The sequence below is a fragment of the Haliaeetus leucocephalus genome, unplaced genomic scaffold (assembly GCF_000737465.1).
Source record: "Haliaeetus leucocephalus isolate CR32 unplaced genomic scaffold, Haliaeetus_leucocephalus-4.0 Scaffold1014, whole genome shotgun sequence".
Lineage (NCBI taxonomy): Eukaryota > Metazoa > Chordata > Aves > Accipitriformes > Accipitridae > Haliaeetus > Haliaeetus leucocephalus.
In genome coordinates this window covers 2,094,439-2,119,759 of record NW_010973450.1, presented here as the reverse complement: position 1 = coordinate 2,119,759, position 25,321 = coordinate 2,094,439, and the positions used below count along the sequence as shown (strand labels likewise).

The 25,321-nt window shown below is 46.4% G+C and overlaps 1 protein-coding gene across 2 annotated transcripts in view; it reads left to right on the top strand.

Moving 5' to 3' along the window:
- The window catches only part of VEPH1 (ventricular zone expressed PH domain-containing 1), a 78,993-nt gene extending 62,998 nt beyond the window's left edge, over positions 1-15,995 (top strand). For both annotated transcript variants that reach the window (XM_010584951.1, XM_010584950.1), the window contains 3 exons: positions 1,004-1,121; positions 10,908-11,044; positions 15,759-15,995. In XM_010584951.1, the coding sequence (XP_010583253.1) occupies positions 1,004-1,121; positions 10,908-11,044; positions 15,759-15,995 (492 nt within the window). The remainder of the gene's footprint in view (positions 1-1,003; positions 1,122-10,907; positions 11,045-15,758) is intronic.
- Positions 15,996-25,321: the final 9,326 nt, after the last annotated feature.

The window sequence follows — 25,321 nt, the reverse complement described above, 5'->3', positions numbered from 1 at the left end:
TGTAGTGTTGTGGATCTCTGAAGACCCCACACAAATAAATAGGAATGTTTTCTGACCGGTCCTGGCAATTCCCTTTGTGTTTGCAGCAAGTAACTTGGTTGCTGTTATTTAACACCAACGTTTGTTTAAGTGTGAGATCACATTCTGTTTTAAAATTAAATAACGCAGTTTAAAACACACTGAATTACACAGTGTTATTAATTGCCTCAAAAAGAGTATCCTTCAGCTTTTCCCATACTTGAAGCTACAAGTATACTTTCTGTAGGTTTCTTTGATCAAGTTAGACATTCAGTTTACTTTGCAGATGCATAATCCTTACTTCCCTGGCTTGTCACTGGCAGAATAACATCATATTTCCCTGGGTATGTTTCGTGTGAGCTAAATCAGTCCCGTTGTTGCTGTGTTTTTGGAAAAGTTCATATTAACATTCATATTAAACATTCATATTAGTGCTTTTTACAGGGGGCTGGTTTCAGAGCCTACATTCTTTCTTTAAAAAGAAAAGAAAAAATAAAAGTAAAGTGGTCCCCAGCCACTAACTCCTCTGCTCTGATGGGGGATCCAGCTGGACAGGAGGAAGCCCCCAGCACTGCAGCGTGTTAGCAGAGACCACTACCTTCTGGCTCATTGACAAAGTCCTGAGAGAGGGCTGGAGGTAATAAAAGTGGTTCAGCTGGTAGGAAACGTGCTGCTGAGGACAGGACTGCTGAGCGTGCTGCTGGCAGCAGTGTTGAAGAGGCAAAAAAAAATCCCAGACCAGTCCTCTGCCTCCTACAGACTAATATATGATTTATATATTAGCTGCTACTGATGATAGAGAGAGAGAGAGACACGTCCTGCTTAGCACGTTTGCCCCGGCAGGTTGTGTGTCCGCAGGAGACATATGGAAAAGGACGCTCGTCGGCGCCCACTGCGCGTCCCTCTGTGATTTCTGGTTACGAGCTGTTAACCGTACAGCGGTTCACCTCCTGAGTGAGTTTGGTTTTTCTCATTATTGGCCTAGGACCTGGACCACGTGCAGATGCACCTGGAAGAAGTGAGGTTCTTTGATTTATTCGGCTACAGCGAGGAAGCGGGAACTTGGCAGTGTTTCATGTGCAATAACCCTGAAAAGGCAACAGGTAAGCGGTCTGCCCTCGGCGCCGGTGGGCTGCGCGTGGTGGTGGAGTTGTGGTGGGTGGAGAGCGGAGAGGAGCTCACAGATAACGCTGTGTCTCTGGTGATGGTGGCAGAGGTCTGGGAAAAGGGAAAGCAAACTTTCCAGCGTAGCCCAGACAGCGTCTATTTTAATTTGAATTCTCCATTAAACTCCTCTCGCCTCAGCATCTCTGATGACAGATAGTCAAGCACAAACCTTATTGGTCTATGCTTAGAGGGATACAATCCAAAAATTAATGTAGACTCATAAATCTGCATGACTACTAACCCCTGAGGAGTGGGAGGGATCCGCACCTATCTCGCAGTGTCCGGATAAAAGAGGTGCATCTGCTGGACCACGTCCCAGGTCCTCTGGAGACTGCACAGGTGCCACGTGTCAGGGGACGTTGGCATAGATACTACAGCCAGTTCTGAGAATGAAGACGGCATGAATCGTTTGCTTTAATATAATCAAATCCATAGTATGCATCTTCTTAGGAACAAGGCAAAGTTCAAGAACAGCCATAATACTTCAGCTATATCAGAAAACAGGGTGAGTGGAAACTACACTTTTTCCCAGGTAAAAGATACTAGTGACCTTTTTTTGAAGTTTTCTGACACTCATGTGTTTTAGATCAGTGTACTGAAATTCAGAGGAATGGCCTTTTTCTTAGATGTTTTTTGCCACTCTGTAAAAGTCTGCACAATTCTTGCCAAGAATTTTGAATATTTGGGCCAAGCCTTTGAATAATTGGCTGTTTCAGCTATTTATTTTAATGGCTAGCATCTCTTTATATTTCATCAAACCTGAATTTAGTAAGTCTTGCAAGAGTGGCACAGCCTCTGCTTCAGGCCGGGCTGCCCGTGCTCATTTTGTGGGTGTTTGACCATCTTCCTCCTTCCACGACTCTCATGGGACTCAACAACCATAAAAGAAATCATGGTTTGAGCTGAAATTTCGTCTCAGTTACTGTGGTCTTGCTGTGGTTTGTCCATCACATCGGTGATAGATGCATGTCAAGCTACAAGGAAAAGGAGTCTGTCTTTCTTAAAATTGCAAAGCTTAATGAAATAGCTTTGTTTTGAATTTTCAAAGACATTTAACTAGTCCAAAAAGGGGAGTGTTTGTAGCAAGCTATTGATTATGCTGGTAGGACAGCTGTATTGGAGCCAACAGACCAGATGAAGGTGGCAAAGGCAAATCTTGGGGGTGATGTGAGGCACCATTTCTTTATTGATGCCGCGGGTTTTGCTGATGACGCTAGTCTGGAGACCTCAAAGGACGGCTGACACCTTGCTTCCCTGTTGCTCTCCTGCCGAAACGCCGTGTCCTTCAAGGAGAGGTCTAAGAAGGGCTGGAAGCAGGATGCAGCACGGGGAGGTCCACGTGGCACAGCACTGCGGCTCTGCTGAGAGGAGCACAGTGTTGGGACTGGGATCTAGACCCCACCGGTAGGACCAGTATAGAGCTGGTATCTTCAAATGGGTCTGAACTCAAGGCAAACGGCACTAAGGCTGCGACAGCAGGCAGCATTCCCAGTGAGCTCTTCAGTACTCTTTGGTTAATGCAACAAGAGCTTACGAAAGCGGGGAATGTCTCTGTACTGCTGACAAGAGGCTCTTGAGTCTGTTTGCAGAGCACTTGAGCTGACATCTCGAGTAGGGTAAACTGTATACTCTGCCTGACGCCGGTGGTCCTCGGGAGCGTAACGCCTGCCGTGGAGCTCGGCCTGCCGCCTTTCTCACTGACTCATCGTTGTTTCAGGCTGGTGAAAAGTCGCAGCATTGTAAGTAATAGATTTGGTGTTGCGATATCCCACAGAGATGAGGGAGAAGGCCATGTCCCTTCTAAGGGTTCACCATTTCCCCTAGCTGCTGTGAAAAGGCTGCAATGAAATGCATGTGCTGATCCCGCTTCCCGGAGTGTGTAAATACATTTCTCCATTCACGCTCTGGGGTCAATGGAAGGGATGAACCCATTCACAACTCTGCCCTACAGCCTGAGCGGTTTCCACCCAGCAGCACAGCGGTTCTCTCCTTCCCAAGAAGTGCCCAAATCTGCTCTGCGGGGAGATGTGCGAGCACGGGAGCACTTGGCCAGCTGGGCGACGGGGGGCTGCCCTCATTGCCCCCCAGCTGCGGAGGGTGATGGGAGCTCACCCAGCAGGCCTGGGCACAAATTAGACTTTCATTCCTATATGCCGATATTTATAGAGGCCTTTGTAAATCTACTGCCTCCTCTAGAAGTGGAAGAACAATATTTATTTTTTTTAGTTACCTTTTTTCTAGCTTGTGTCTGTATGATGTCAACTAAAGCCCAATGGAAAAAAAAATGCAAATACAGCGTTAAGGCGCTAAGTGAAATGCTACCTTCTCAGCAGATGCAATAATCTGAGACTTTGCTTTCTGTTTCTCGAGTACCACAAGTACTCGAGAGCATGGAGGATGCCTGGACATTTGGAAGAAGGTTTTCCCTCCTCAAGCACAGCGGGCGCCGAGGGTGATACCTGGAGTTTGCAGGGTTATCGCTGCCCACAGGTCTGCCTGCCTCTCCCCTGTTCACAGAGGTTTCCAGCCTGTCCTCCTCCCTGCCCGGCCACCGGGCTGTCTCTTTGTCTCTCTTTGTCTCAGTTTAAAGAACATTTCGTAAGAAAGGCACGTTGTGAATATCATGGTTTGCTTCGCAGTTCTAAAAGCCTTCAGAAGACCAAGAAAATAAAGTATTGAATGGGTCATATGAAAGCTCAGGTGTAGGAAAGGAAAGTGGAAGATAGTCCTCAATGGAATAAAAATCTGCAGGTGAATGACAAATTCGCCTTAGTGTTGGTGATGTAGAGCTGTGGCAGCTGGGAAAAGTCATACTGGAGTGGGAAACACTCCAGGGTTTTTTGGGGTTTATAAGATCTGACACAAGAAGGAGGATTCAGAGGTCTCCTTGTATTGGTAAGAAACGTAAAGGCTGTAAAACATCTTTATTTTCATTCCACGATGGGACAGACCCTTTGAAATCCCAAATACTTTAGAAAGACAAGAAAGTAATTTCTTCCTCTCAGCAATGCTGTTTAGCAACTAAATTTTTCTTAAAGAAGGAATTCAGAGGCAAATTCTTCTTCTATTATTGTCTTTTGTTTTTTGTTAGTGTTGGTTTTCGTTGCATTTTTTGGATGCCATGTTGCAAGATGCCATTTATCCTCCAGACTTAGGAAAGCATTATGCCTTAAAGCCTCGATCTTGCCTTAGGATGCCAGATTAATGATGTTTTTTTCGGATGTAGCTGGGAGGATTTTTGGAGCCGGACTACACTTGGAGACTGAGTTTGTGAGGAAAGAGGCAGTTATGCTTAGGCAATGTGGTGGGTGTACCCAAAGTGGCAATTAACCCAGAGAAAGTTTGAATATTTCTCATGCATTCTTCTGATTGCAAAGCATTTCTTATACAGCCATGCTTCTCCAGAAGTGCTGTTAAATCATCCCAAATTGGTTTTTTCCTGCCACTCAGGAAGAGCATTCCCACAAATCCCACTCATCTGCTCAAATACACGTATGTGCCCTGACTGTACAGCTGGTCTCAGAGCCAGGAAAACCAGGTTACACTTTTTTTTTTTTTTTTTTTTAAATGACAACCATTCAAGCACAGATACAAGGCATTTGAAATTTTGGTAAATGCAGTGTGTGCCTCTTGTTAGGAAAAGCCAGCCTTTAAGAGCCTCATTTCAACATAACCTCCTGTATTGACAGTTGGCTTCACAAGCTCTTGCACAAAAAAATTCAGTAAAACCACTTGATAGCCGGAGAGGGAATTGCAGTACATTCCCTATTCTGGAAGCTTACAAAGAAATTGCAGTAATCCCTGTGGGCTGCAGAAGAGACATTGTGCCCATGGGCAATGATTCGGGTAAAACTGAGGGGGTTTTTTATGAATTCCTCTTTAAAAAAGCAATTCACTCAGAATAGCCTACACCATATTAACTTCTGAATACATTTATCTTTTGCTAGCAGTGGTGATTATCTAGTGAACTGAAATATCCCAGCTATAATGCTTGCTTGAAAATTATAAAAAGTGGCATTCAGTAATGTGCCCTTTCCAGGTTTTCAACAAAACCAAATGTGATGATTAATGAGAGAGAGTGAATCCATATTCCCTTAGGTTAATTGCATTTATCTTCATCTGCTTGCCACCCACACGTTCCATTCTTTCAAGTTAATAGAGGTTTATTGTCATTGAGATCATTCATGATTGGACTGAATTTTTGTGGATGATTCTATGTTTCATCAAATGCAAGATTGAATGCTTTGGTTTTTATCTGTCTTGAGTTCATCTTGGAAGAGTTTGGAGGTTTTTTTACTTTTTATCCAGTACCCAAACTACTTAAAGCTTGATGCATTGTAGCTCTGCAGAGAAAGCAAGGTACAATTAATAGAAAATAATTCCAATGGACACTTACATCAATGGGTACTATTCAGGGTTAAATTGATTTTGGGGTTAGTGTGTCTATATTGAGACGGTTTAGGAAGCAATGGACATTACAGTAAATCATTTTTCATTTTGAGTTTGGGTAATATTTTTAGCTTCATTGTGCGTTCTACAGGGAAAAAAGCGATGAAAAATATACAGTAAATACAACCTTTTGAATCCTTTAACTCATTTTTTCAAGCTAAAGAACTCATCATACATACATGTCAGCATACCAGAACACAGAGTGATTTCAAACCCAGAGATGATGTGATCACCTAGTTTGACTTTGTATAAAACAGTAGTTAAAGAATCTAGTCCAGTAATGCTTATATCAAAGAAATGTTTTCTCTTTGATCTGTATTACTTTTGCATATTTTTCTAAAGATGCCTAAACCTGATTTTTAAAAGTCAAGTGAAGGAGAACCCGTGACATGCCCAAGTTGTTGCTCAGGTAATTTAATCACACTGTTAAAATGTGGGTTTATTTCTAGTCTATCTCTAAACACTGCATCACATTGTGCCCTTCCCTGCTATGCAGAAAATATCTATTTGTAGACTTTACCATGTCACATCTTGATCTTTGCTTGGGCAAATTAAGGAGAACACACGTCATTAGTTTCCCGTGATATGAATAATCATATGAAAGATCAGTCTTAAATAATTCTTCTATCACTTTCCTGAAGTCTTTTAATTTGTCCTTTTTCGTGCAAGGTGAAGAAATCAAAACCAGACATTATTTTCCAATAATTAATATGTGTATAAGGAATATGCACACGCCAATTGGCAGCTGATTGCATTTAAAAAAAAAAATCTTCTAACTGTATTAGAAGTGCAGATGCTTCTTTCAAATAACCCTGCTCTGCCGTGGAAAGCAGTGGGAGTCACCAGCTACTGAGTTTGGGAAGAGTTCAGACAGAAGAGTAAATCTCTGCATTTCTGAGGCAGGATGGATTTACTCATGATGTCCTTTGCTCCGTGCACTTGCTCCTACTCTGCACACAGCAGGTATGGAATGGCTACAGTGGTGACCGAGTAAAATCCCAATGAGGATTGGGACAGACTTCCCCAAGGGGTTTGGGGGCTGAAGCTCTTGCCCCGTGAGGAGGGGCTGAGGGACAAGAGCTGGTGCAGGCAGGGCTGAAGGGGAACTCCGTAGTAGTCTGCCCATAACTACAAGGAGGTCATCAAGAAGACAGAGCCAGGCTCTTTTCGGTGGTGTGTGGTGGGAGGGCAAGAGATAACAGGCATAAATTGGAAGAGGAGAGGTTCAGACTGCCGACGAGGGAAAATTTTCCCACCATGAGGACGATCAAGCATTGGAACAGCGTGCCTAGAGATGATGTTGAGATTTTCAAGTCCCGGATGGATAAATCCATGAGCAACCTAGTCTGACCCCATAGGTGACCTTGCTTTGAGCAGGAGGTTGGTTGAGAGACCTCTTCAGCTCTCTTCCAGCTGAATTATTCTGTGATTCTGTGAAGTTAACCACAATGAAAATAAGCAAAAGGACTTAGAAAAATATTGGAAAATAGCTTCATTCTTATCTTTCATGGATCTTTTTCTTCTAATCAGACCCTCAGACATACTGGCATCAGATTCATTACGACGACTTTGGAAGCTGACATCAGAATTCGCCGTGGGCTTCTTTGTGGATGTACACGAGAAGTGCTCTGTTAGCATTGCTTCCAGCCACTGGGTGCTTAAAGAGAGATCAGCGTTTCTTTAGTAAATCCTGGTTTTGAAAGATTTTGGCCATAAGAATCCACTTTCGGCCAAAACTGCACATTCACTTTCTCTCTCGTGTTGCATTCCTGACCACCAACCATCTCGGTATCTTCTGGTCTCTGAACTTTTTGTGCTTTACACCTTCTTAGTTTGGGTTAAAGTATGTTCCTACTGCACTGGAATCAGTATCGTGGCCATTCCTGCGGGACCAGGAGCCAGGCAGATGCACAAGACCCAACCACTGAGCAATTGTCTTTTCATATCAAGTCCTTCTTTTGCTGTATCTAGATGTTTATACAGCTGTCATCATGCTCTGAAAGTCACTGTGCACATTATGAATTCTTTATTGTTATCATGTAGGAGTAAAAAATCTTTTCCTGTCCTATCTTTGTCATTTTTTATTAAAGTCAAGTTCTCTCCTCTTTCTTTTATGCACACTCCAGGAAAGCTTGCTCCTCAGTGCTGCTGGTTTGAGTTTCTCAGATTCACAGCTCTTGGCTCTCTGTCTCTCACTGGGTAGACTTTGTCACAGCGGCTCTGACACTTCATCTTGGGAGACGATATGGAGCCATGCCCTGTTATTATCACCCACATGCTACTGAGATGGTAATTTCCTGACACCAAACTGCATATTCTCATGGTGAGAAAACATCCTCCACCAAGGGAGTTCACATGTGAGTGGCAAATTATGGGAATGACAGGGATATTACCCTGTACATCATTAAGTTGTGTTTTACACAAGCCTCTGTTTTACTTTGTCCCGTGCCAGTTTGGGTGGTGTAACGCATTGGTGCTGGCGTGCGGATATACGGAAAAGAGCTGCTGCATCAAGCTAGGGATGCAGCGGGCTGTGAGAAGCAGAGCATGACCTGGTTTTGTCATGGAAATCACAGCTGCAGTTCCCCATCGAAGCTGAAACTTGGCCACCCCCCCTTTCCATTCTGTCCGTCTCCTTCCAAAAACTCCCTATCTACAGAGACAGAAATATTTATAGTCTTTCTTGAGGAAATTGAAATAGTACACACTGAAGACCCCCAAAGCCTGCCTCTCTGCCAACATAAACAAAGCTGGGGAAAAAATACATTCTTTATCTAAATCTGATGCATTATATTTGCATTGTTTGTTTTTCCTCTACCAGACAGGAGGTAGTGAAGAGAGGTATGTGTCCAAAAAGCCATAAAGCCTTTAAAACCCCAGGTGCTACGTTGGCCACCCCACTCACCTTGTGTCCTTAGCATCACACCAACCTACTGCATTTTGGGCTCTGAAAGGCTCATGCACAGACAAAAGCAAACACTTTCCAGCAAAAGCGTTACTGGATAAACTTTCGTGCTAAGGTATGTAAGTACGGCCAGCCAGAGGATAACTGACCGTCTGACAGATGCCGGGAAGGATTCCAAGGCAAACAGCACATCAAAAAACATCCGTTCTCAGACTGCTTACGCCTTGGACTGCTCTTCAGTCTATCTGATCCTTCATGTCCTGTCTATCCATGTAAAAATAGAAGAGAAAGAAAAAAGAAACACAGCCGTGGTATTAGAGAATTTTTAAATTGTTTGCTCCATACACAAAGGGCAGTAGCTCAAGCTTGCTCTGCGGTTGTGGTTTAAAGCCCGTGGTGATCCCCTTGGTTGCTGGGCTTTTCTTGTGCTGGAAAATTCCTTCTTGTGTGCAAGGTTTGGGAATGCTCTTCCAGCTCCCAAAACCTTGCGTGCTTCTAGCCGAGGTAAGTGCCAGTGAATATTGATCACAGGTGAGCGCCGTGGTCACAGGGCTGGTGGTAGAAGTGGCCACAACCTTATAAACACGCTGTAAATGAAAGCACAAGGCTTCCCAATATTCACGCAGTGCTTTGAATTCTGAAAGTAATTTTAAATATAGCAATAATTTTGCAGTAAGGGAAAAAAAGGGTTTCTTTCCCTTTCCTAGAGACTTTATTTGGGTTTTATTTTTAAGGGAATTGATTGAAGGAAAATCTGTAGTGGCAAACATAAGTTATTTTTCTAAGGCAAATTGAAGCCACTTTTCAGGCCACTATAGAAGATGAACAGACTGGAAAGTGGCTGCGCTGCAGGTAAGGTAGCTGAGCGTGTCTGTATTTCTGCTTCCATGCTGATTACAGTCAATACGGTTATTGAACTCTATACTCTACAGTATGTATTTTTAATTACATTTTAGATTATTCTTGGGCAACGTGCAGTAGCGCAGGTCATCAGTGGCGGGGACAGAAGCTTTTGCGTCTCTCCTTCTCCTCCTTCCTTGTCTTTGGCTTGGGCAGAGTTACCCATCCTTGTATTTGAAGTAGGCTCTGTAAGGACGGCGTTTAGGCGCACACATGGCAGAAATGTTGGTTTAGCTCTTACCACCCAGGGCACAGGCGAGGCAGCATTATTGGCCAATGACACGTTAAGTTTGTAAGTAAATTTTGCCATAAGATGGTAAAAACATCCATGTCCTCAGTGGGTAACATGATGAAACGACCCTGACTGTTCCTGAGGGAGCAGGACAGACACCGGGTCCCTGGGGGCTGAGCTGTGAGTTCCTCCGGCCTTCGGCAGTCCAGATGTCAAAATAAATTGTGTTATTTTAGAAATGCAAAAATTATAGAAATTAGTACATTCCCAACCGGTCAGTGCTGTGAGATTTACAGGATGTAAGTAACTCTGGGTTTGTTGTAAGGATTATTTTTTACAAAATGGATTGCTAATGTTAAATGACTTTTGAAATATTCCTGAAGTGAGAACTAGAAAAGATAATGAAGATGTAATAGGGAGTGATCTCTACAAAATGCAGGGCTAGATTGTTTCTCGAACACTGGATAAGGGAGGGCTGATAAAAAACGCATCCCTTTCCCAAGGGAAGGAGGAGTTGTGTCTCGGAAGGGCGAGGAAGGGAAGGGTCATGTCTGGGAGACAAAGCCCTGGGACTCACCAACCCCTTTCTCAGCAAGAAGTCTCATTTCTGGGCTGGAATTACCTATAAGAGGTTGGCAGTTGTTCCAGTGGGATGGCACCTGGTCCCTCAGCCTCACGCACACATCCCACTTCTGGCTCTTAATTCCTTCTCCATAGGGCTGCTGCTGCGATGAAGCAAGCTATTGCAGTTAATGGAGAGTGATATCCTCAAAATATTCCTATCCATAATACTCCACAGCAGGAATATAACTGTATTGAGCTCTGTAGTGTGGATTAAAGCCTCAGAGACAACATAAATAACTACTTTCAATTCCATGAAATTAAAAATTATTACTTATAATACAACAATTGGGAGGCGTGATGGCAGGGAGAAGCGCGTGATGGTGGGGAGTAGTACGTGATGGCTAAGGGAACAGAAAAAGTGATGGACTTTTGGATGGATGAGGAGTCCGAGCTGTCAGCTCCATCTGCTAGGCCTCCCAAGCAAATATGACTAAGGGCTGAAAAGTCTTTCTGAAGTGACAGCTGAATGCTTGAGGTCGGGAGGAATGCGGTCTCGGAGCTGACACAGCTAAACTGCAAAATAACTTTTCTGCATCGCAGCAAAAGCCTGGCTTTCAGCTGGGGCAAAGGAAGGACAGAAATAACCCCCGCGTTGTGTGTTCACCTCCGCAGTTGTAAATCAGGATGGCCAACCTCTGATTGAAGGCAAGCTTAAAGAGAAGCAAGTCCGGTGGAAGTTTATCAAAAGGTGGAAAACTCGCTACTTCACTCTGGCTGGCAACCAGCTGCTTTTTCGGAAAGGAAAATCTGTAAGTCGGAAGACCATCAGTTTGATTTCTCTCTTTCCCTCCTCCCCAGCACCATTCCCCAGAGGTTTTTACCGCTCAGCTTTGCCTGTGGTCTCTGTACGCTGCGTGGCTAACTTCAGCCATGGGGTTGCTCACCAGCTTGAGTTAGATTTTTCTCTCTGGATCAAGAGCGTGAGATTTTTGAGAGTGCTCAGCATCAGACTGGCGCTGCTCTTGTTCAGCCAACAAATGCCCAGGGCTCAGCACTGCGCCTCAGTAATTTATACCCTGCTAGCTGGTGACCTGTGCCCGAGCATCGTCCCCTCTGCCTCGAGGCATCCCACGGTCACCTCTCGGATATTGCAAAAGCTTCTGTTCCTGAAGGAATTACAGTGGGTTAAAAAACAGTTTCCAGTCTTGACCAGTGATTCTTTATTTCCTTGAATAAACACAGATTCAGTAAATTCTGCTCAGGTAAATATATTTTTTCCACTTGCAAAGCACATGGCATGGGACAGCGAGGTATGTAGCGCCCACAGCCAACGTGCTGCAAGTGAGCTGCCATTTCTGGGTCCCAGTTTTCATGGGACCAGCAGTGTTTGCTGGGGAGATGGTTGTTCAGCACATCTTGAAAGTCAGGCCCTTCTGAACACCTCAGGGCAGTCTCCAAAATCAAGCAACTGCTCACCTTTCTTGAAAGGCTTGACTGGTTTTGTACATTAATAACTGTTCTTGAGATGACAGCATTATAATTGGTGTTATATGTGCAGGAAATACACTTGAGTATTTAGAGCAAGGTGATGCTAAAATGCTTTTCTTGCAAAGGAACAGAGGGATTTTTGCTTTCACTTCTACCCTCATCTAAATTCAGTGAAATTCTGCTGAAATTTCTGTGAAATTGTTTCAAATTTATACCGATAGGACTCAGAGACAAGTGTGTCCCAGGGCATGGAAGAGCAGGTAACTGAATCCAGTCCTCATTAGTTATTACTTCTCAGTTATGAGAAACTCATTTTCTTCAGCTTTTCACAATGACCATTATCAAACATTGTGCAAAATAGTCTGCTTATTTTTGTTACGAGAGCTCTCTGTTAAATAATCCAGGAATAGCAGCATCTTCCAACTATAGCCAAACCTTAATATTTCTGGTAAATAATCTATTTTTATAGAAACCTAGTAAAGCTCTTTAAGTTTCTCAAATGGCTTTCTGAGCCCCTTCCTATAAGAAATACAACAGGGTGTCCTGCCTAGGAGGAACACGTGCCTTTTGTGGGACAATACAATCCTTCTAAAAGCAGGTGGTTCAGGAAGCAGCCTTTTCCTTACTTTCTAGTGACTTTTTCTGATGTTTTGGTTGAGATTCTGAAAACAGGTTAATCTATACATGTCCCATAGCTACAGCTCAGTACTGGCTGATGCTCACTTGTGAAAGAGTGTCAGAATAGTTGTCATTTTTTAGCAAGTCGATTGGCTTATAGAAATGTATTTAACAGAATGGCTTTAATTAGCTCTCCAAACAAGCCAGGCGGAAGGCACAACAGAATACCTTGATTACTCCTGGGATGCAATCACCTGCTTAGATTTGCGTTCTCCGTGCTCCCTGTGTTCACGTGGGGACCGTACAATGCACCGCAGGCGGGTGAAGCTGGCAGATTAGATTGTTGACCAGCAGATTTTGCAAAACAGCGTAATTCATATAGATTAACTTTCCCTTTTTAGCTGGCAAACTCGAGGCTGCTTTGCTTTTTTTTAAAGTTGAACACAAATACCTGGACTGGTTCGTCAGCGTAGCACGCTGGCGTCCAGCCCCCCCGGGACAGCAGCAGGGTTATTGAGCCTGGGTAATCAGTCTTTCAAGCTGGTGCGTTATATCCTGTTACTTCTACATTTTTGGCCTAAATTTGAGAGTCAAGTTAACCATTGCTTGGGTTGCAGCCTGGAGCAACCCTGAGCCCACCAGTTTAGGTCGCACACATGCCCTGGGCTGACCGTCGCAGACACCAAACGCAAAATTTTAAGCCCTTTAAGCAGGGCTGGAGGTCTGAAGCCTCACAGAAGTGGTTTGGACAATAAAAGTGTGTGACTTTCAGATCCCACAGGAGGTCTCCTCCTGCACACCTCCGGCACCCGGCGGGACGACCAGCCCCGCGCCTTGCTGGCCGGGGACGGGCGCCGAAAGCATCGCAGGCGTGGGGCTACAGGCTGTGACCAGCCAAAGCGGTGGTGGAGGCTCCTGCCCGGCTCTATCTGGTGCTTGTTTCAGTCTTTGAGGCCAGACGGAGCTTGCCTGGCCGAGCACGGCAGCTCTGCCCCATCATCTCTGGCGTTGCAGAGCAGGGCTGGGTGCTGCGTGGGTGTTTGGACTTTGCTGCTCACTTAAAAATACAAACCTAACACAGAGGAGGTATTGTGAGATGGCCAGCTGGCTGTGCCTGCTTATTCCTGGAGCCCCACCACGAACCCTCCCTTCGTCAAGTAACCGTGCGGACAATATTCGCTCTGTGTAAGCAACTGTATGGCCAGTGGGTAAAGGGGAGGCAGGAGAAAACCAAAATATAAGAGGTCCAAAAAAGAGCCACATCCTAAACTCCTGGAAAATTGTGGTAAATTCCTTCCACAGAAATGTGCCTAGGGTACAATCAACCTTCTTTAGCGAGTTGAGGTCAAATGTTGTGTGGTAATGAAGGGAGTATATAATTTTTGCTAGGTGGGCTTCTAAGTGTAAGGGTCTGGCTTGTGGGGTGCAAAGTTTTCGTTCTCGAGTCTATCATTGCTTTGCATTTTCTGTGATAAAGTTTTCATAACGTTTATCCCAGATCAGATGTCAGTGCAGAGCCAGCTTAACACTGTCGATAAAGCCTTAACTGGTGTTTGTGGACGCAGGGGAGGGTGTGCCACTGCTGTGGTCCTGTGGTTGTGCATGGGGAACCAGCGATGGCTCTGGAAACGTTTGGTCCCATGTGAAGTTAGAGATGAACTTCATTGTTCATGGAAAGTCGTTTGGTCAGAACTGAACGTTTTGGTGGGAAATTATCCATTTAAAGAGAACTTCTCACGTGTGGAATAGGATCCCTGATAAAAAACGAATGAGAGAGACAAATAAAAGTTCTAACCCAGAACGAGCAACAGCAACACCGGGGGATGGAGCCATGCAGGGAGGATGACGGCTCTGCGCTGTCCCTGCTGTCCGCAGCCCAGGGACTTCCCGTGTCCCGGAGGGGTCCGTCTGCTCCCCCAGCCACTGGCGCTGCTGAGGGGTCTCTTGCCGGAGAGCTGCTCCGGTCAAGGGATGGACTTCAGTGCTGTTTTGAGTTAGAAAGGAGGGGATTGCCCAGGCAAGTGCCCGTGGCACTTCAGGAACGCAGGAGAGCTTGACTGTAAATAATACCTGTGTATACAATACAGAAATGCTCCAAAAGTTGGGAAAGGCATCCTGGGTATTCAATATGGATGTGGAAAAATGGCAGGTCAGTGGTAATGGTAGGGGACTATCAAATCCCAGAGGGGAACTGCAGCCATTGGGCTTGGGACTTCTTTTGGATGGTCTTTTCGGATGAGCTTTTCCTTAGAAGAGTAGAATGTTCCTGGTTCTTTCCCAGAAGGACTGAGACATTATTGCAGGAAAAGTCTCCCTGCCCAGTTCTGGTCCTGCGCTTCAGAGCTGGCCTGCTGGGAGAGCAGACGACGCTGGGGCAGGCAGAGCAGCTCCGGAGACAGCAGCTCCCACGCTGCAACCTCTCCCGAGTCGTGCTCAGCTCCTGCAAGATAATTAGCCACTAATTCTCACTCGGATCAGTCCAGACCTTTCCTGTAGGATAGGCGCAGAAAGCTTTTGGAAAATCCGCCTTGCTCCTCTTGGTAAAAAGTGTAAGAAGCTCAACAGGAGAAACAAAATATTCTGGAGGAAACAGGGCCTTGGGCTTAAACTTCTCACCTAGAGACCCAATTTGTACATTTTTAATGAGTTCATGAACCTCTTCTCCTGCAGGAAACTTCCATGATTTTGTACAACTATCTTTTATGCTTCCTGCATCATATTTCTTACAATGACACTAAGATTTCCTAGACTTACCTACTTTACACGTTTTCAAACAAAACTGCAACTGAGCTGTCCCGTATTCTCCATTCCCCATGGAGAAATGCCATGATTTCCCTCACATTCCTGGGTCAGACTCAGGGTATCTGTTCCCTTTTTAAAACCAGCAAAAGGAGTTGCTGCTTCCATTTTCGAGTGGAGACTCTGAGAAGGGAAACAACTTACCACTGCTTAAGAGAAGACAACTTTCTTCAGTCCCCAAGGACTGGCTGATTTTTGTACCTAGGAAGCATTTGCCATTGGCACCAGTTGTGCCTGGCACCGTTAACAGAGGTCACCGTTATTAAAAGCCAGAGAAAGGAAGATCCAAGCCCATGTTAACAGCTGAAGCTGGAACTAAAAAGTACAGATGGTGAGGGGGAAGAGCTCACGGGCATCAGCGTGGACCCTTGGCCGTTGGGTGCCGTAGACCACGACAGCCCATGAAAGCCGATGGTGTTTAGTAGCGGAGTGTGGCACTGCGTGGGGCTGGGAAAGGGGGTTCTAACTCACCTAAGGCATTTTTGGGAAGTGCCCATCAGTGCATTTGCCCACACGAGCAATGTTTACAAGCCCAGCTCTAGAGACATCAACTGTTTCCTAAGGTGGTGGAAGCTCTACCAGATGAACTTGGTTTTGTCTGTCTCCCCTCTGTTTCAGAAAGACGACCCCGACGACTGCCCCATCGAGCTCAGCAAGGTGCAGAGCGTTAAAGTGGTGGCAAAGAAGCGCAGGGACCGCAGTCTGCCCCGGGCCTTTGAGATCTTCACTGACAGCAAGACCTACGTTTTCAAGGCCAAAGACGAGAAGAACGCCGAGGAATGGCTTCAGTGCATCAACGTCGCCGTCGCCCAGGCTAAAGAGCGGGAGAGCCGAGAGGCCACCACCTACCTGTAGAGCTGCGGGCACCTCCATGGCCGTGCCAGCAAACCAAACGTGTCTGGGACCGCTCTGGCGCAGAGCATCGTGGACCTCTTTTACCTGCAAAAGCCCCATCGGCCCCGGGATCGTGGGAAACCGTGGGGAAGACAGGGTGTTAGCATGGGCTAGGGAGAGCTTTGTGCAGGGCGAGAGGTCTAAGGCATCAATAACGCTACCCGGTGATGGCGTGCCACCATGCGGGAGTGCTCCCTGGCACCAGGACGTTGGCTGGTGTGGAAGCAGCTTCCACGTCCCGGTGTGAAATGCAGTTTTTTGTCTTCAGCCTAATGGCCTGCAAGCCAGGAGACGTGGTTAGAAACAAACCTGGACCCCATCCCCTCAGCCTTTGCTTCTGAGATGCACAAGGTCTCAGTGGCTTGAATGCCAAAAGCGTAAGGACTTTCTGCTTGCCTCAATCACTTTCTGTCTGTAAAAAGATAATTTTCCTTCTTATTTAATCTCAGTGTACTTTATCCTTTTACTGTTTATATGTGTCTGTGGAAAAAAATCAAATTTGCTGCTTCTTTCAGGTTTGACATTGAGCCATTTTAAAGATTTAATACTGCTGAAAAATAATTTTAAATACTCAACTGTTTTGATTTCCCCTCTTTTTCCTGCTTTTTCTCCCCTTTGTAACTGAATGTAATTTAAAAAATTTATTTTCCTTTCTTTCTTTAATTGCCTTTTCTGTTCTGTAACTTTTCAAAATTTCTCTAGAACTAGAAAATTCCCAGTTTGGTTGATTTTCTTGGTCACTCTCAAATGATTCCAAAGTGGAGGAAGTGCTGTAGAAAAGACCGAAAGCAAAAAAGGAAAAAAGGGGGAAAAAAAGAATGAGAAGTCTGCAAGTGAAGAAATGAACTCAGAGATCATTCAGGGCTGAGTAGGAATAAAATTTGAAATTTTCCAACCTAGAAAAATGTATCTTTTGCAAAAAAGTTGTTGCCAAAAAAGGGGGGGTGGGGGGGGGGGGGAAATCAGGGGAAGAAAGAACTGTAATGCTTTCTACTGTAATACGTGTCTTCCACTCAGTAGCAAAGGGAACTTGCAGCTCTTTTGAAAGTTCCTTGCAGAGCACGGCAATATAATCTGCTTTCCGAAATTTTCTTGTGTCGACTTTCTGTAGTGTTTGCTGGGTGAGTTTTGGCTTTGGCTGTGGGGACAGGAGGGCAGCAGGGGCTGGTGAGGGTGGCTCGGGCGGCTGTGATGGCAGGGACATGCCAGGGGTCATCAAAAACGCTTGGAGAACGGGGGGCAAGAGGAATGACCTGGGAAATAAATTCAGATTAAAGTCTATTGAGTAAAGCTAGCGCTGGTGCTGCTGAGTCAAGCCTGTTCTCAGCGGTCACCACGAGGTTATGTCTCATATCACAGTTCTCTGTTGGGGTGCAGCTTGAATGGCTGCATACCTCTGAATTTACAGCCTGTTTTTTCCACCATCCCAACCGTTCCCAGCTCTCTGGATTTCACTGGGGCTGCTGCCGGTCAGCGGCTCTGAAAGTGGGGAGGAGAAGATGGGCATGCAGCTGAGCAAGGGCTGGAAGAGGTGCGGAGGGAGTGGGATCCGAGGGATTTAACTTCATGGTTTGGTGTCTGCTTCCTTGATGTGGTGGTTCAGCGGGGTTCACGGCCCGAAGCTTGGAGTCTTGTAGCATGCCATAGACATATTTATCTTTGGAGTTTGATAACTTGCAAGCACTGAGTGTTGCTGGTGTTTGTCTCTCCGGCCGCCAGAGCTCTGTAATTTGTTACACTGACGGGTAAGATGCTAACGTTTGGTAATGAGCATTTACTCGAATCAGAACGAGAAAAAATTAGTTTATGGTACCATAAGAGTGCCTCAGTTCTGCTGCCAGGTCAGAGCTAAGGGCTGCCCGATCCCTTGCAGCAGCCAGAGCTGGCGGCTCCAGAGACATATTTCCCAACCTCACCCATCAAAGCACCATCAAACCTTTTGGGGAGAAACACCATGGACCCTGGAGCAGTACCAACGCAATGAATTTCCATTTACAGTGAAATGAAAATCAGGCTAAACTTTGAAAGGCTGTTTGCTATTTCTGTGTCCTCCTTTTTGTTGCCTGCACTTGTGGGGACATCTGGGTTTCTTTGCTTGTTTTTTTCCCCATAATTTTTAATCATTTCCCAGACCCGACAGTGATGTGTGCGGAGGCCCTGGAGGACAGCGGTGCACCAGGGAACTGGCAGAAAGACGCTGAGACCTTGAGCCACGCGTGGGCAGGATGCAGTGAGCACAGGGTGGAAAATAAAAGCAAACAAGCTCAAAATTGGTTAGGGGCAGGATTAATCCGAGGTGAGCAGGCTCTGACGGTGACCTTCTGGTGGCAGGGATGGTGGACCTGCCTGGTGCCAACACGCTGCCTATCCATAGCCCTGATACCACCTTTCCAAACCAACCCTCCAGCCTGGAGACATCCCCATTCCCCCAGCTGTGCCACCCAGCTGTCCTCCTCCTCCTCCATGTCCACTGAGCACCAGCTGGACCAATCCCAAATCATATCTCTTCCAACTCTCCACGTTTTCCCCAAATCCTCTTTGAGACAGCGAAACAAAACGGGTAATTCCTTCCTTATGCTCTCGTGCTCCTTCCCCGGCTCCTGCGGGAGTTCGTGTATGTTTGTTTTGCTTTGCTCGAGGGTCTCCAGTGTTTCCCGAGACCTGGTTCCTCCCAGTGCTGATGGGCTGGAGCCGACCTCCAGCCCCACGGACCTCTGCAGCGCGTCTCAGCCAGCGCTCCAGCCCGGGCTCCTAACACGTGTCAAACAACTGACCTGGCACCCATGCCCTGGAAGGTCAGCAAGCCCTGGCCTGAAAAGACAATATTTAATTTCCAACATTCCCATGCTGACTGGAGAAGGAAGTGCTGATAGATCCCACCACGTGGCCAGCAGCTGAGAGCAAAGTGGTTGCTGAAGCATTCCTTGATGATGGAAAATGAGGGTGGGCTTTAAAGGCCATAGGTTTGCAGATTGAAAAGATAAATTTGCATTGACGCTAATGATGTCAGAGGGGAAAGAGAAGACCTCAGTCAATGGCCCGTGCAATGCCTTAACCAGCTCCAGACTTCCCGATGCTCTCGGTGCTCCGGAGAGATGCTGCAGCGTTCGAATTCCTGAAAATTCTTGCAACGACTAAAATGTGGAGATGAGTGTTAGATCATAGAATGTAGAAAAGTGTTCAGAACAACTTCGTTAAAGCTAAATGGAGTCACAGAAAATATCGAAAGCCCATCTGGGACCAGTCCATCCAAGCAAGTCTATGGACGTCAGCATAGGTCACCTGGCTGGGCAGAGTCCAGCTCCCCGGTGCAGAGCTCCATCCCGCTCCCTGTCACTTACATGGAATCAGGCAACGTGTGCCTTGTGCCAGTAATACAATATTATAATACTTACAACTTCTATTACACTTCACGCCTCTAAAACACATGAAGTCAAATTCAAGGCTGATGTTGAAGACCAAAAGCAGGGGGTTTTGGGGGGAAGATGCACCCTTTTTGCCTGTGACCCTTTATTTGCTGTTATCTCAGTGATACGTGGCGGTTTGTTTAGAGTTGCTCGTGCAGAGCGTACAAAGCAGGCTTGATGCAGACAGCCTGCCCTCCAGGACTTCGTACAGCATGTAAGGAGAGGGGAACAAGTCTACAGTAAGTTGCATATTACATCCATACAAATAATGCAGATCTGCGGACAGGACTGCTGCCACCTCTCCTGCCTCTGGATGTAAATGAAGCCGTGGAGCCAAACCTCGATTTAAAGGCAGCAGTGCAAGGGTAAGAAAAGACATATGATGGGAAATTTCTGCGGCCTCTCTGGCACACAAGGAAAGATTTCAGCCATTTAATTTTCAATACCTGGACCAATAAATCCTTACTTTACCCACAGGACACACTGTTGAGTCTAATGGGAATGAAGTTAATTCATAGGTGTGAACTTGTGGATTTATGGTCTTAAGTTCCAGAATTACATCCTATACTAAACACTGAATTCACCCACCGAGGCATGTCACTGGAGTTCAACGATACAGTAAGTTGGCCATTAAAAACATATTTTACAGACAAAATAGTCTGTATTTCTTAATCTTGATGCCAAGTTTCAGTCTGCCACCTATGCATTACACCATCGATTTAATGCACCTGCTTATCCGTGTGTATGTATGTACAAACACATGTTGTCACCTATCTGACCGAGTATGGGGATGTGCAAATCGGGGCTGAGCATCCACTTTGCCATCGAGTGATTTCCAGGTCTGAGGGTGAAATTCGTGTATGGGGCAAACGCGGCTCTGCTTCACCTGCTGTCTCAAGGCTTTGTCATCAGCACTTGGCTGTCACCAGTCGCTTACATCCTTCCTTTCAATCTCGACGTGATTGAAACAATATGGAATGCATAGCTGTGTAGTTAGAGAGACCCTGCGTTCTGTGCCAAAAAATAATTGCATAAAATAAGAAGCTTAGCCACACTTCTCCTGTCTTAAATTAAAACTTGGAATAAAATAAAAGAGAAATTCAGCTGGCAACTCATTCTAGTCATCCTCCTAAAAGGAGAAACACAGAAATCATCAATCTAGTTATGATGAGAGCAGGGAGATTTAAAAATAAAAATTAAAAAATCCCACTGTTGCAAATTTTCTTCTCGAGCAAATATATAAATAGTTTTTATTGGTTCTTTTTAAAATAGCATGTATTGAAACACTCTAGATTTAAATAGCTGCTGCCCTCTGAACAGGGAACATGTTGGTCGTTCCTGCTACGCAGCATTTTCTTGGTTTGTTTGCTCATCCCTCGCAGGAACCACCCCGGCCCTCCGCGAAGACGACGTGAGAGCTCCCCGCGGCTTCGGCCTCGGGTCCCTGGGCACGGGAGCGTGTGTGGCTGCGCTCTCGGAAAAAGGGATGCAAACGCCCTCCTCAGCTGCAGCACCGGGACGCTGCCGAGCGTCCGCTCCTCTCTGCCAGGAAACAATCTGCCTTCTGTCTTGCACAACTTCTGGGACAAAAGATGTCATTGTCTTTCTGGGGGCGGGGGGCGAGTTCACCTTTGCTGAAGAATCCCGTTATTCAGACAGCGTTTGGCGGAGGAAAGGAGCTTCGCTCCCATGGAGAGAGGGACGAGTCCCAGCCCTGGCCCTGTGGGACACTAAACCCAGCTGGTGTATCAGATACCGCGCTCCCTCCCGCTCCCCAGGGGCAGCAGTAGTGCCGTTTCCACGGGGTCCATGAAAGCAGGCAAGATTTGGGGGGGTCCTGGCTGCGACGCTGGGGCTCAGCCAGCCGGTCCCCCCCGTTACGGCGAGGCATCGCCTCCCAGAGCCGTGGCACAAGGCGGCCCGGAGCATGGGCTGCCAACGGGGAGAGCTCCCAGCCCAAACCAACACCCTCCAGCCCTCTCTGCGTACTGGGCGGACAGACTGAGGTTTAGGATCTAAACCTGAGCCTACAGCTACAAAGCTGGACCAAAATCCGGACCTGAACACTCCTGAATGCGAGTAATTTCCAAACCTAACCTGAGTTTTACAGATCAGCATAACTTCTCTAGGAAACATAATTCTTCAAAATACTGGCTCCAGCTTATGCGAACATTTTTATGTAAGGACAATAATCCACTTTTTGCGGGAAGACTTGATGTCCACCGTGATTTCTGTGCCACACCACATGTATCTTTCAGGAATCCAAGTCTGGGCGAGTGTGTGGCCTCACATTACACTCAAGAACAACTGGTACTTCAGCATCACTTCTTCGCCCGTCTGGCGATACGACAACAAAGGGGAACAGTCCGACGGTTTTGGCACAGAAGAGCTGGCTCACACCTCTCGGGCTATAGACCAGCTTCATCACGTAGCACTTCTGCAGAGCGGACAGGAGCCTGGGACCCATCCGTGGGCTAACGCAACGCGGGGAGCAACTCTCCCGCTGGCAGGGTGGGAGCTGGCAAAATCGGAGCGGAGTGGGGTGTCCGGCGGTGGGACGAGCTGGCTTCCAGCTGTGTGCAATGGCAACCGTCTGCACTGACCGGTGCAATCCACAGCACCGGACCGCTGGACCAACGCTGTGCTGTGAAAGGACCGGATGACCTCCCGAGGTCCCTTCCAGCATAAATTATTCTGTGATCTATAGCGGGGCAAAAGGATTGCCAAAAATGTATCAGCAGCTACCTCTGCTTCTTCTAAAACAGACCGCAAAGCAACACTGCGGCACTGCACAGCCCCTGGAGCCGTGCTGCGCTGTATGGGTGCAGCTGCGTGCATGTTTCCTCTGGTGACGACCCCTAAGAGAAGAGCAAACAAAGAATAGACTTCTCTGTAAGCAGTGTGGCTAGCGATGAGCTGAGCGATGAGCTGCTGTGGAAAACTGTCTCATGGGGAAAATCTCTTCCCCCTCCTTCCTTAAAAACTGTGCTGTCATGACCATCTTTCTGTGCTTGTTTTGGTTATGGCTGTTTGCATCTCCGTAAGCCTGAGATGAGTTTCTCCTGTGCAGACCCATGCCCCTGTGCGGAGTCCTGCTATCGAGACATCCTTTGATTGCGAGGATTGACCCATGCCCTGCCAGGGTCGGAGCACAGACCCACAAGCGCCCGTTTGCGGGCTGCACAGTGCTCGGGGTGGCCAGTGCACCCAAGATGTGCAAAGTGTGGGGCCCTTCTGCTGCTGGCTCCCTTCTTTCTTCTTCTTCTTCTTCTTCTTCTTCTTCTTCTTCTTCGTCTTCGTCTTCGTCTTCTTCTTCTTCTTCTTCTTTGTCTTCTTTCTCCTTCATCTTCTTCTTTCTTCTTCTTTCTTCTTTCTTTGTCTTCTTCCTCTTTGTCTTCTTCTTCTTTCTTCTTCTTTCTTCTCCTTCTTCTTTCTTCTCCTTCTTCTTCCATCTCCAGAACATAGATATTATAGATTTCTTACGTTCCAATTTCCCTCTCGTGTCTTGCGTGGTTTAACTGCCCATGGCTGTAGGGAGAGGAGCAGCGAGGACTGGTTTCTCCTGGCTCACCTCTACTGCATCCAACCATGGTCAGGGAGAGCAGGCGGCACAGTGGGTAAAACAAGAGCAGCTTACACTGGCATTTACGGCTGCTGCCCAGGCTGAGTTGCATCACGAGTAACACCACTGGTTTCAACAGCTCCAGGGAACATGAAGAACGAGGTAGTTCCATGGTAAAAGGTTTGTAAGATAAATATGAAGATGAATGATATTTAGCCAGGCAAATGATACGTAATCATTGATTTCTCTAATAAATTTAATTACTTAATCTATTTTTCTGTTGCTCACAAGCAAATTATTCTTTGTTTCAAATATATTTGTTCTATTCCTGAAAAATTCCTGTATTCCTTCTTGCAAAGTTTTTGCAAATGGCTGTTTCTGATTACTTGACACCTACGCTGTGCTGGTCAGTTTTTACTGCCCAAGCAAATATTTCTGTGCCCAGATGGCAGGATCATACATTCTGGAGTCAGGTGACAAACAGCGGTCTCCCACGGACATCCTTATTAAATTGTTCTTTCCTCCCCAGTGCTAAACTGCCTGTGCTTGAAAATTAAAATGAAAATTTTGCACATTTTTGCTGCGTTTACTAAGTCTCAAGGGGATCACATTCTCAAAACCAACCGAACAACAATTTCCGAAGAAGCACTGCAGGAGCGTGCCGGCAGGGCTGGCCAGGCTGCAAGCTTTCCAAGCCGTGTGTGCTTCCATGGGGCCGTTAGTAGCTCCAATTGACAGTATTTCCTAGAAATATGAATCATAGGTTGTACACCAAAACTGCCTTCTCAGGGCTTGTTTATGAGAGCTGAGCCCAGTTCTGGGCAGTTTTCCAAGGAAATTTTACCCTACAATTCCCTCCCACCTCCCTGAACAAAGCATTCCCCAGCGTGTTTGACAGGAACAGAGTAAAACAGGCGATAAATGCTTGGGTATTGCATATAGGCATCGCATGCATGGTGGGTATAAATGGAATAAGCTGGACATTATTTTTCCAGCTTTTCTGATTCCGAGCTCAGTAGCCCATGGGAATAACCTTGCCTGCTTCTTGTTGACAAGTCGTCTAATTCATCTTGATACTGATGACTAATACTCCTCGGGTAAAATCCTTGGCCCCACTGAGGTCAAATGCAAAACTCCTATTAACTCTAACAAGGCCAGAATTTTGCTCTGATGATTGCCTGTCATAGTGGTACCTTTACGGCTTCCTACGATCACTGGACTTGCCCAGCTGCAGAAACACAAACCCTTCCCTCCCCAGTGACAAACCTCAGGCACCAGGTTTGCAGCGAGGAGTATTTTGGTGAGAAAAGCTGCTTCTCTCACTCCTACTGGCATCGAGCATCGCCCATGCCTTGAGCAGCGCGCACCGGGGCTGCCTCATGCAGCGGCCCCCCCCCGGGATGCGGCCACCCTGTAATGTCGTTTCTCGTGCTTTTGGGCAGTGATGGTACCCCAGCCGGCTTCTCATGCTGAAATGGTGGGAGGAAACAGGAAATAAACACATTTTATGTTGTTTTTTTTCTTTGTTTCCAGTTAGGAAGTATTTATACTGCACCTGTGAAAGAACTGGACATTGATTAATCAGATGCCAAATTGCAGGCACACTGAGCTGGCTCAATTATACCATAAATCTCCCCGTTGTCTAATTAGGTGAAGAAAGAAGCAAAATCAGACTTGATTCATTTGGCCGCTTCACTGAAATATCCTGGAGCTTTCTAAATTGTTTGTGTTGGGGTTGGTCGTGTCGGGACCTGGATGACCCCAGCCAGCCCCAGCGTGTACCCCCACCCCTGCCCAGGACCCCAGCCCAGCTGGGGGCCTCCGTCCTGCCCCAGTGATGCTGTAGGAGCTGGTCCCAGTCCCCCCCTCACTGGGGGATCCCCCCAGCCCCAGGGAGCCCTGACAGGTTTCACACAGCCTCAGGACATCAGAAGATTTAGATTTATTTGCTTCTACCAATGCAGATACTCTAATATAACTGCCCTGTCCATCTTCCATGGATATAAGGCATTCAAAAGGTAATCCTGGTATTTAATTAACTGCAACTTAGAGTACACATTGAAGTCACTTGGCTTTTTTAGGACAGAAGTACCAATACGTTTAAGCAATAGCTACTGTTTAAGAGCAAAGTTTTGCCTGCTGATCTCTGCGCTCCACCCAAGCCCTTCACTTCTTCTGGCTCCTCCTCAACAGGGAAATCAACCTGGACGTGCGATTTCTGTCTGTCTTGCAGATAAAGCATGGGGAAAGTGGAATCTGAGGGGGTCCTTACAAACCAGGCAATGCTTTTGCTGGCAGTAAGCCTCAGAGAAGATCGC